This window comes from Rhopalosiphum padi, chromosome 3 (assembly GCF_020882245.1).
Source record: "Rhopalosiphum padi isolate XX-2018 chromosome 3, ASM2088224v1, whole genome shotgun sequence".
NCBI classification, from domain to species: domain Eukaryota; kingdom Metazoa; phylum Arthropoda; class Insecta; order Hemiptera; family Aphididae; genus Rhopalosiphum; species Rhopalosiphum padi.
Genome location: NC_083599.1, coordinates 40,503,067 through 40,516,617, shown reverse-complemented (window position 1 = coordinate 40,516,617; position 13,551 = coordinate 40,503,067). Strand labels below are relative to the sequence as shown.

General features: G+C 24.4%; 1 protein-coding gene across 1 annotated transcript; it reads right to left on the bottom strand.

Annotated features, from left to right (window-relative positions):
- Nucleotides 1-9,591: 9,591 nt before the first annotated feature.
- Nucleotides 9,592-12,322, bottom strand: LOC132925051 (uncharacterized). The gene is made up of 3 exons (XM_060989478.1): nucleotides 11,709-12,322; nucleotides 11,079-11,577; nucleotides 9,592-10,997 (listed from the first exon to the last, which is right to left on the bottom strand). The coding sequence occupies exons 1-3, from the start codon at nucleotides 12,186-12,188 to the stop codon at nucleotides 9,592-9,594; spliced, it is 2,385 nt and encodes a 794-aa protein (XP_060845461.1). The 5' UTR covers nucleotides 12,189-12,322.
- Between the last annotated feature and the right edge of the window lie 1,229 nt (nucleotides 12,323-13,551).

Here is a 13,551-nt window from a genome sequence, read left to right as displayed (position 1 = left end):
TAATGGGTTCTTTTAAAGAATTATGGGGTTTTTAAAGGAATTTTATAGAATTCAAATGGATTATATGGCTTTTTAAAGGATTTTAATGGACTTTTTAAAGAATTATTTAGCAATTTATGAATTTTTAAAGAATTTTAATATATTTTATGGAAATTAAACAGATATAATAGCTTTATAAGGAATTTATAGGACTTTTTAATGAAATATATGGAATTTTTCGGATTATTAACACTATTTAAACGAATTCTATGGTGTATAAATGGTTTTCAATACATTTGAAAGTTGACAGTGTTTTTTTTTTAAATATTTACAAGTAATATAATGGAATTTAAAGGATATATTGGGTTTTTTTTAAAGATTTATATAGCAATTTATGTTTTTTTAAAGAATTATAATATGTTTTATGGAAATTCAACAGATATTATGGCTTTTTTAAGGAATTAATAGGACTATTTAATGAATTAGTTGGGAATTAATTGGATTTTATGACTGTTTTAAAAGATTTAATTGGAATATTTAATGAAATATATATAATTGAAAGGATTTAATGGGTTCTTATAAAGAATTATGGGGTTTTTGAAAGAATTTTAAAGAATTCAAATGGATTTTAACGGACTTTTTAAAGAATTATATAGCAATTTAAGAATATTTGAAGAATTATAATATATTTAATTGAAATTAAACAGATATAATGGCTTTTTTAAGGAATTAATTGGAATATTTAATGAAATATATATAATTAAAAGGATTTAATGGGTTCTTTTAAAGAATTATGGGGTTTTTGAAGGAATTTTAAAGAATTCAAATGAATTTTATGGCTTTTTAAAGGATTTTAATGGACTTTTTAAAGAATTATAATATATTTTATGGAAATCCAACAGATATTATGGCTTTTTTAAGGAATTAATAAGACTATTTAACGAATTATTTGGAATTTTAAAGGATTTAATGACTGTTTTAAAGGATTTAATTGGAATATTTAATGAATTAGTTGGGAATTAATTGGATTTTATGACTGTTTTAAAGGATTTAATTGGAATATTTAATGAAATATATATAATTAAAAGGATTTAATGGGTTCTTTTAAAGAATTATGGGGTTTTTGAAGGAATTTTAAAGAATTCAAATGGATTATATGGCTTTATAAAGGATTTTAATGGACTTTTTAAAGAATTATATGGCAATTTATGAATTTTTGAAGAATTATAATATATTTTATGGAAATTAAACAGATAAAATGGCTTTTTTAAGGAATTCATAGGACTATTTAAGAAATTAGTTGGGATTTAATTGGATTTAATGACTGTTTTAAAGGATTTAATTGGATTATTTAATGAAATCTATATAATTTATAGGATTTTTTGGGTTTTTTTTTAAAAATTATATAGCAATTTATGTTTTTTGAAAGAAATATAACACATTTTATTGAAATTTAACAAATATAATGGCTTTTTTAAGGAATTAATAACACTATTTTATGAATTATTTGGACTTTAAAGGTTTTAATGGGTTCTTTTAAAGAATTATGGGGTTTTTGAAGGAATTTTATAGAATTCAAATGGATTATATGGCTTTTTATAGGATTTAATTGGAATATTTAATGAATTATATGGAATTTAAAGGATTTAATGGGTTCTTTTAAAGAATTATGGGGTTTTTGAAGGAATTTTATAGAATTCAAATGGATTATATGGCTTTTTAAAGGATTATATAGCAATTTATGAATTTTTAAAGAATTATAATATATTTTATGGAAATTCAACAGATATAATAGCTTTATAAGGAATTAATAAGACTATTTAACGAATTATTTGGAATTTTAAAGGATTTAATGACTGTTTTAAAGGATTTAATTGGAATATTTAATGAATTAGTTGGGAATTAATTGGATTTTATGACTGTTTTAAAGGATTTAATTGGAATATTTAATGAATTATATGGGATTTAAAGGATTTAATGGGTTCTTTTAAAGAATTATGGGGTTTTTGAAGGAATTTTATAGAATTCAAATGGATTATATGGCTTTTTAAAGGATTTTAATAGACTTTTTAAAGAATTATATAGCAATTTATGAATTTTTAAAGAATTATAATATATTTTATGGAAATTCAACAGATATAATAGCTTTATAAGGAATTTATAGGACTTTTTAATGAAATATATGGAATTTTTCGGATTATTAACACTATTTAAACGAATTCTATGGTGTATAAATGGATTTCAATACATTTGAAAGTTGACAAAGTGTTTTTTTATTAAAGATTTACAAGTAATATAATGGAATTTAAAGGATTTATTGGGTTTTTTTAAAGATTTATATAGCAATTTATGTTTTTTTAAGAATTATAATATATTTTATGGAAATTCAACAGATATTATGGCTTTTTTAAGGAATTAATAGGACTATTTAATGAATTAGTTGGGAATTAATTGGATTTTATGACTGTTTTTAAAGATTTAATTGGAATATTTAATAAAATATATATAATTAAAAGGATTTAATGGGTTCTTATAAAGAATTATGGGGTTTTTGAAAGAATTTTAAAGAATTCAAATGGATTTTAACGGACTTTTTAAAGAATTATATAGCAATTTAAGAATTTTTGAAGAATTATAATATATTTAATTGAAATTAAACAGATTATATGGCTTTTTAAAGGATTTAATTGGAATATTTAATGAAATATATGGAATTTAAAGGATTTAATGGGTTCTTTTAAAGAATTATGGGGTTTTTGAAGGAATTTTATAGAATTCAAATGGATAATATGGCTTTTTAAAGGATTTTAATGGACTTTTTTAAGAATTATATAGCAATTTTTGAATTTTTAAAGAATTATAATATATTTTATGGAAATTCAACAGATATTATGGCTTTTTTAAGGAATTAATAAGACTATTTAACGAATTATTTGGAATTTTAAAGGATTTAATGACTGTTTTAAAGGATTTAATTGGATTATTTAATGAAATCTATATAATTTATAGGATTTTTTGGGTTTTTTTTTAAAAATTATATAGCAATTTATGTTTTTTGAAAGAAATATAACACATTTTATTGAAATTTAACAAATATAATGGCTTTTTTAAGGAATTAATAACACTATTTTATGAATTATTTGGACTTTAAAGGTTTTAATGGGTTCTTTTAAAGAATTATGGGGTTTTTGAAGGAATTTTATAGAATTCAAATGGATTATATGGCTTTTTATAGGATTTAATTGGAATATTTAATGAATTATATGGGATTTAAAGGATTTAATGGGTTCTTTTAAAGAATTATGGGGTTTTTGAAGGAATTTTATAGAATTCAAATGGATCATATGGCTTTTTAAAGGATTTTAATAGACTTTTTAAAGAATTATATAGCAATTTATGAATTTTTAAAGAATTATAATATATTTTATGGAAATTCAACAGATATAATAGCTTTATAAGGAATTTATAGGACTTTTTAATGAAATATATGGAATTTTTCGGATTATTAACACTATTTAAACGAATTCTATGGTGTATAAATGGTTTTCTATACATTTGAAAGTTGACAGTGTTTTTTTTTTAAATATTTACAAGTAATATAATGGAATTTAAAGGATATATTGGGTTTTTTTTAAAGATTTATATAGCAATTTATGTTTTTTTAAAGAATTATAATATGTTTTATGGAAATTCAACAGATATTATGGCTTTTTTAAGGAATTAATAAGACTATTTAATGAAATATATATAATTAAAAGGATTTAATGGGTTCTTTTAAAGAATTATGGGGTTTTTGAAGGAAATTTAAAGAATTCAAATGGATTATATGGCTTTTTTAAGGATTTTAATGGACTTTTTAAAGAATTATAATATATTTTATGGAAATCCAACAGATATTATGGCTTTTTTAAGGAATTAATAAGACTATTTAACGAATTATTTGGAATTTTAAAGGATTTAATGACTGTTTTAAAGGATTTAATTGGAATATTTAATGAATTAGTTGGGAATTAATTGGATTTTATGACTGTTTTAAAGGATTTAATTGGAATATTTAATGAAATATATATAATTAAAAGGATTTAATGGGTTCTTTTAAAGAATTATGGGGTTTTTGAAGGAATTTTAAAGAATTCAAATGGATTATATGGCTTTATAAAGGATTTTAATGGACTTTTTAAAGAATTATATGGCAATTTATGAATTTTTGAAGAATTATAATATATTTTATGGAAATTAAACAGATAAAATGGCTTTTTTAAGGAATTCATAGGACTATTTAAGAAATTAGTTGGGATTTAATTGGATTTAATGACTGTTTTAAAGGATTTAATTGGATTATTTAATGAAATCTATATAATTTATAGGATTTTTTGGGTTTTTTTTTAAAAATTATATAGCAATTTATGTTTTTTGAAAGAAATATAACACATTTTATTGAAATTTAACAAATATAATGGCTTTTTTAAGGAATTAATAACACTATTTTATGAATTATTTGGACTTTAAAGGTTTTAATGGGTTCTTTTAAAGAATTATGGGGTTTTTGAAGGAATTTTATAGAATTCAAATGGATTATATGGCTTTTTATAGGATTTAATTGGAATATTTAATGAATTATATGGAATTTAAAGGATTTAATGGGTTCTTTTAAAGAATTATGGGGTTTTTGAAGGAATTTTATAGAATTCAAATGGATTATATGGCTTTTTAAAGGATTATATAGCAATTTATGAATTTTTAAAGAATTATAATATATTTTATGGAAATTCAACAGATATAATAGCTTTATAAGGAATTAATAAGACTATTTAACGAAATATTTGGAATTTTAAAGGATTTAATGACTGTTTTAAAGGATTTAATTGGAATATTTAATGAATTAGTTGGGAATTAATTGGATTTTATGACTGTTTTAAAGGATTTAATTGGAATATTTAATGAATTATATGGGATTTAAAGGATTTAATGGGTTCTTTTAAAGAATTATGGGGTTTTTGAAGGAATTTTATAGAATTCAAATGGATTATATGGCTTTTTAAAGGATTTTAATAGACTTTTTAAAGAATTATATAGCAATTTATGAATTTTTAAAGAATTATAATATATTTTATGGAAATTCAACAGATATAATAGCTTTATAAGGAATTTATAGGACTTTTTAATGAAATATATGGAATTTTTCGGATTATTAACACTATTTAAACGAATTCTATGGTGTATAAATGGATTTCAATACATTTGAAAGTTGACAAAGTGTTTTTTTATTAAAGATTTACAAGTAATATAATGGAATTTAAAGGATTTATTGGGTTTTTTTAAAGATTTATATAGCAATTTATGTTTTTTTAAGAATTATAATATATTTTATGGAAATTCAACAGATATTATGGCTTTTTTAAGGAATTAATAGGACTATTTAATGAATTAGTTGGGAATTAATTGGATTTTATGACTGTTTTTAAAGATTTAATTGGAATATTTAATAAAATATATATAATTAAAAGGATTTAATGGGTTCTTATAAAGAATTATGGGGTTTTTGAAAGAATTTTAAAGAATTCAAATGGATTTTAACGGACTTTTTAAAGAATTATATAGCAATTTAAGAATTTTTGAAGAATTATAATATATTTAATTGAAATTAAACAGATTATATGGCTTTTTAAAGGATTTAATTGGAATATTTAATGAAATATATGGAATTTAAAGGATTTAATGGGTTCTTTTAAAGAATTATGGGGTTTTTGAAGGAATTTTATAGAATTCAAATGGATAATATGGCTTTTTAAAGGATTTTAATGGACTTTTTTAAGAATTATATAGCAATTTTTGAATTTTTAAAGAATTATAATATATTTTATGGAAATTCAACAGATATTATGGCTTTTTTAAGGAATTAATAAGACTATTTAACGAATTATTTGGAATTTTAAAGGATTTAATGACTGTTTTAAAGGATTTAATTGGATTATTTAATGAAATCTATATAATTTATAGGATTTTTTGGGTTTTTTTTTAAAAATTATATAGCAATTTATGTTTTTTGAAAGAAATATAACACATTTTATTGAAATTTAACAAATATAATGGCTTTTTTAAGGAATTAATAACACTATTTTATGAATTATTTGGACTTTAAAGGTTTTAATGGGTTCTTTTAAAGAATTATGGGGTTTTTGAAGGAATTTTATAGAATTCAAATGGATTATATGGCTTTTTATAGGATTTAATTGGAATATTTAATGAATTATATGGGATTTAAAGGATTTAATGGGTTCTTTTAAAGAATTATGGGGTTTTTGAAGGAATTTTATAGAATTCAAATGGATCATATGGCTTTTTAAAGGATTTTAATAGACTTTTTAAAGAATTATATAGCAATTTATGAATTTTTAAAGAATTATAATATATTTTATGGAAATTCAACAGATATAATAGCTTTATAAGGAATTTATAGGACTTTTTAATGAAATATATGGAATTTTTCGGATTATTAACACTATTTAAACGAATTCTATGGTGTATAAATGGTTTTCTATACATTTGAAAGTTGACAGTGTTTTTTTTTTAAATATTTACAAGTAATATAATGGAATTTAAAGGATATATTGGGTTTTTTTTAAAGATTTATATAGCAATTTATGTTTTTTTAAAGAATTATAATATGTTTTATGGAAATTCAACAGATATTATGGCTTTTTTAAGGAATTAATAAGACTATTTAATGAAATATATATAATTAAAAGGATTTAATGGGTTCTTTTAAAGAATTATGGGGTTTTTGAAGGAAATTTAAAGAATTCAAATGGATTATATGGCTTTTTTAAGGATTTAATGGGTTCTTTTAAAGAATTATGGGGTTTTTGAAGGAAATTTAAAGAATTCAAATGGATTTTAATGGACTTTTTAAAGAATTATATAGCAATTTATGAATTTTTGAAGAATTATAATATATTTAATTGAAATTAAACAGATATAATGGCTTTTTTAAGGAATTAATTGGAATATTTAATGAAATATATATAACTAAAAGGATTTAATGGGTTCTTTTAAAGAATTATGGGGTTTTCGAAGGAATTTTAAAGAATTCAAATGGATTTTATGGCTTTTTAAAGGATTTAATTGGAATATTTAATGAAATATATGGAATTTAAAAGATTTAATGGGTTCTTTTAAAGAATTATGGGGTTTTTAAAGGAATTTTATAGAATTCAAATGGATTATATGGCTTTTTAAAGGATTTTAATGGACTTTTTAAAGAATTATTTAGCAATTTATGAATTTTTAAAGAATTTTAATATATTTTATGGAAATTAAACAGATATAATAGCTTTATAAGGAATTTATAGGACTTTTTAATGAAATATATGGAATTTTTCGGATTATTAACACTATTTAAACGAATTCTATGGTGTATAAATGGTTTTCAATACATTTGAAAGTTGACAGTGTTTTTTTTTTAAATATTTACAAGTAATATAATGGAATTTAAAGGATATATTGGGTTTTTTTTAAAGATTTATATAGCAATTTATGTTTTTTTAAAGAATTATAATATGTTTTATGGAAATTCAACAGATATTATGGCTTTTTTAAGGAATTAATAGGACTATTTAATGAATTAGTTGGGAATTAATTGGATTTTATGACTGTTTTAAAAGATTTAATTGGAATATTTAATGAAATATATATAATTAAAAGGATTTAATGGGTTCTTATAAAGAATTATGGGGTTTTTGAAAGAATTTTAAAGAATTCAAATGGATTTTAACGGACTTTTTAAAGAATTATATAGCAATTTAAGAATATTTGAAGAATTATAATATATTTAATTGAAATTAAACAGATATAATGGCTTTTTTAAGGAATTAATTGGAATATTTAATGAAATATATATAATTAAAAGGATTTAATGGGTTCTTTTAAAGAATTATGGGGTTTTTGAAGGAATTTTAAAGAATTCAAATGAATTTTATGGCTTTTTAAAGGATTTTAATGGACTTTTTAAAGAATTATAATATATTTTATGGAAATCCAACAGATATTATGGCTTTTTTAAGGAATTAATAAGACTATTTAACGAATTATTTGGAATTTTAAAGGATTTAATGACTGTTTTAAAGGATTTAATTGGAATATTTAATGAATTAGTTGGGAATTAATTGGATTTTATGACTGTTTTAAAGGATTTAATTGGAATATTTAATGAAATATATATAATTAAAAGGATTTAATGGGTTCTTTTAAAGAATTATGGGGTTTTTGAAGGAATTTTAAAGAATTCAAATGGATTATATGGCTTTATAAAGGATTTTAATGGACTTTTTAAAGAATTATATGGCAATTTATGAATTTTTGAAGAATTATAATATATTTTATGGAAATTAAACAGATAAAATGGCTTTTTTAAGGAATTCATAGGACTATTTAAGAAATTAGTTGGGATTTAATTGGATTTAATGACTGTTTTAAAGGATTTAATTGGATTATTTAATGAAATCTATATAATTTATAGGATTTTTTGGGTTTTTTTTTAAAAATTATATAGCAATTTATGTTTTTTGAAAGAAATATAACACATTTTATTGAAATTTAACAAATATAATGGCTTTTTTAAGGAATTAATAACACTATTTTATGAATTATTTGGACTTTAAAGGTTTTAATGGGTTCTTTTAAAGAATTATGGGGTTTTTGAAGGAATTTTATAGAATTCAAATGGATTATATGGCTTTTTATAGGATTTAATTGGAATATTTAATGAATTATATGGAATTTAAAGGATTTAATGGGTTCTTTTAAAGAATTATGGGGTTTTTGAAGGAATTTTATAGAATTCAAATGGATTATATGGCTTTTTAAAGGATTATATAGCAATTTATGAATTTTTAAAGAATTATAATATATTTTATGGAAATTCAACAGATATAATAGCTTTATAAGGAATTAATAAGACTATTTAACGAATTATTTGGAATTTTAAAGGATTTAATGACTGTTTTAAAGGATTTAATTGGAATATTTAATGAATTAGTTGGGAATTAATTGGATTTTATGACTGTTTTAAAGGATTTAATTGGAATATTTAATGAATTATATGGGATTTAAAGGATTTAATGGGTTCTTTTAAAGAATTATGGGGTTTTTGAAGGAATTTTATAGAATTCAAATGGATTATATGGCTTTTTAAAGGATTTTAATAGACTTTTTAAAGAATTATATAGCAATTTATGAATTTTTAAAGAATTATAATATATTTTATGGAAATTCAACAGATATAATAGCTTTATAAGGAATTTATAGGACTTTTTAATGAAATATATGGAATTTTTCGGATTATTAACACTATTTAAACGAATTCTATGGTGTATAAATGGATTTCAATACATTTGAAAGTTGACAAAGTGTTTTTTTATTAAAGACTAGCAGACCCGGCGAACTCCGTTTCGCCACCAGATTCGTTTTATGTAACATTTCGTTTGGTGATTAAAAGATAAAGAAAAAAAATTTTTTTTGTTATATATTTGAAAAGGAAAATATTTATTTCATTTCACAACAGTAATAAATTCATTTCAATTACCTACTAAAATGAAGTGTTATTTAATTGTTTCATTGTAGTGCTCTTTGGTAAACCACATTTTTTGTTTTTTGGTCTGACGTTAACACAAACAAAGCGGATGGTTTCCCAACTCGTGAACACGCAACGTATAACTGTCCATGTGAAAAACAATGATTTTCCAAATTTATCCCGCAAACACTAAGCGATTGGCCTTGCGACTTATTAATTGTCATTGCGAACGCAAGGCGAACTGGGAATTGCAATCGTTTGAAGTCAAACGGAAGATCAGTCGGAATCATTGGTATTCGAGGAATACATACATTTTCACCTGCGTACTTTCCGTTAATAATGGTTGCCTCAATGAAATTCGGCATAAGTCTCTTTACCGAAAGAGTAAATTTTTCGTCATTCACATTTTCCGACGCAATACCAAACACAGCCATGTCGCTGCCTTTTGTGACGTACTTGCACAAATATTTGATTGATTTGGCCGAATGACAACTCTCAACGTTTGCATGTGTTTCGAAAATTCGTGATAGCAGCGGGCAATATGGTACAATGAATTCATTTCCGATCTCAATCTCTTGATTTTGAACTTTAACTTTGATAGTTCGACCGTTATCTTCTTTTGAACGCCGACGATAAACTGGATATCCATCGTTCCCTGTGACTGTTTCAGCAACTAACGGTCGCGGATATCGTTTTGTGCACTTTCCATCAGCCATGCAAGGCGATAATGGATTTAATGCACCGCACGGTCCATGCACCATCTGTGTCGTCACAATGTCGTGTAGACGGGGATCAGTGACTGGATCAGGAATTTCAGCTGATATGATGTCATCCACTTCATTTGAATGTAATTTGTTCAGCAACCAAATTAGGATATGAGCATGCGGTAGTCCACGCTTCTGCCATTCCACCGAGTACATATAACAACGTGTGTCACCAAAAACTCGATACTTAGTAAGCACATCCATCATAACCTTGAGTTTTTGCTGAAATACTCTGGCGATTATGTCATGGCAATCTTGCGGTTTTTGACCCGGTTCCAACTCGCGTTCAATTTCCGTCCACTTCGGATTGCATGTGACCGTAATAAATAAATCCGGAGTTCCATAATTTCGCACGTACGTCATAGCGTCTTGAGCGTATTCGTGCATGTGGCGTGGGCTTCCGATATAAGTTGATGGGAGAATCGTCAGTCGTCCAATATTCTGAACATCACCATCTGAATGAATAGCATCACGCAAGTGTATATAGTCCTCAGATCGTAGCTTTGGCTGATTGAATCTGATGAACGCTAAACGTTCGGTCTCGACTTTGACATACATGTCAACAGCGAATTGCTGGAATAGCCGACCGCACTTCAGAATGACATTCTCCTCATGTGTACGAATCATCATACGATACGCATAGTAATTCATTGCGCTTAGATTTTTATTATTCGTTGATACTCCTGAAAATGCAAAATTAAATGAATTGTTAATGGAAACCAATAAAAGTAATAATGGAAATAATTAGTGTGTGAATATTGTACCTGTAATTGGATCGACCATCTTCAACGTGATGTCGTATCCGTCTTGCCCTTGCCAATAAATGATTGGATATTGTAACGCATCGTACAAACGATGTGTCTCGTTTACACGATGCATGATATTGCTTCTTCGCTGAACGACAATGTCTCGTGATTTAGTTGGATCGCCAACAATAATTGCAGCAACATCATTAACGGTGGGTGCATTGAATCTTCGCACATGTTCACCTGTCGGAGTACAATCCGCTCTTATGACGAATTTGTGCGTATCCGATGGCATTCGTTCCAATGCTGTTTTGAACATATTAACCACAGCATTATTAGCGTGAAAAAATGCTTGCAACTGTTCAATAATTCGTCTCTTTAACTGTTGTGCTCCCTGTATATTGCACCGCACGTTCAGCTGATCCACCATCGACGAAATGAAATATATTTGCAATTGATGCGGTTCATCTGGTGTTGGCACCATTGAACCATGCAAATGATATATTTGACCTTGTATCTGTAATTGCAAATAATCATTAAAATTTGTTCATGAATACATTGTAAATCGTGTGATGGTGTAGTGTGTGGTGTATATGAAGTTGTTATGTGTTGCAATTATGTGTTGGTTATGTGTGTTGTATCTTTTACCTTGCAAGTCGGCATGAAGCCGCCTTCTCGAATGATATTAGCTCCAAAGGAAGTCATGCGAAAGCAGTTATTGTATTCAAGGATGTGTTGAAGAAAATGGCTGGAATCGGGATCACTTCCATCAAACAATGTTTTCAGTGGCTGTGGTGGTGTAAGTAATGGATCCAGTTTGACTTTTCCACTTGCGCAGCACAATCCAACCGTTTCTCTTTTGAACTTTACCGCATTGCAATATCGGCATATAGTCGTCATTCGTCCAATATCCAAATTTTCATCATCACTGTAGTTCGCAGTGGGATCATATTGGAATGCCAAGCGATTGTATGATGCCAATGATCTTCGTGTGCTCACGCGATGTCTCAATCGGTCATTTTCTCTTATTATATTTTGTCTTTCTTCTCTTAAGTTCCTTGAATAGACTTGTTGCTGGCTTGCATGTCTTGTGCGGCGGCCGATGTTCGCACGTCGTTCTCTAGGCATTTTGGACTATGGACATAGTGTTGAATTTAACTTCAAATGCACGATCCATATAATTTACAATAAATGAAATTAACTGAACAGAGAATAATGATATCTGTCACACACTTTATCACGCACCGTTGCTATTGGTTTGAAGTACATTCTATGTATAATAGATTTACAAGTAATATAATGGAATTTAAAGGATTTATTGGGTTTTTTTAAAGATTTATATAGCAATTTATGTTTTTTTAAGAATTATAATATATTTTATGGAAATTCAACAGATATTATGGCTTTTTTAAGGAATTAATAGGACTATTTAATGAATTAGTTGGGAATTAATTGGATTTTATGACTGTTTTTAAAGATTTAATTGGAATATTTAATAAAATATATATAATTAAAAGGATTTAATGGGTTCTTATAAAGAATTATGGGGTTTTTGAAAGAATTTTAAAGAATTCAAATGGATTTTAACGGACTTTTTAAAGAATTATATAGCAATTTAAGAATTTTTGAAGAATTATAATATATTTAATTGAAATTAAACAGATTATATGGCTTTTTAAAGGATTTAATTGGAATATTTAATGAAATATATGGAATTTAAAGGATTTAATGGGTTCTTTTAAAGAATTATGGGGTTTTTGAAGGAATTTTATAGAATTCAAATGGATAATATGGCTTTTTAAAGGATTTTAATGGACTTTTTTAAGAATTATATAGCAATTTTTGAATTTTTAAAGAATTATAATATATTTTATGGAAATTCAACAGATATTATGGCTTTTTTAAGGAATTAATAAGACTATTTAACGAATTATTTGGAATTTTAAAGGATTAAATGACTGTTTTAAAGGATTTAATTGGATTATTTAATGAAATCTATATAATTTATAGGATTTTTTGGGTTTTTTTTTAAAAATTATATAGCAATTTATGTTTTTTGAAAGAAATATAACACATTTTATTGAAATTTAACAAATATAATGGCTTTTTTAAGGAATTAATAACACTATTTTATGAATTATTTGGACTTTAAAGGTTTTAATGGGTTCTTTTAAAGAATTATGGGGTTTTTGAAGGAATTTTATAGAATTCAAATGGATTATATGGCTTTTTATAGGATTTAATTGGAATATTTAATGAATTATATGGGATTTAAAGGATTTAATGGGTTCTTTTAAAGAATTATGGGGTTTTTGAAGGAATTTTATAGAATTCAAATGGATCATATGGCTTTTTAAAGGATTTTAATAGACTTTTTAAAGAATTATATAGCAATTTATGAATTTTTAAAGAATTATAATATATTTTATGGAAATTCAACAGATATAATAGCTTTATAAGGAATTTATAGGACTTTTTAATGAAATATATG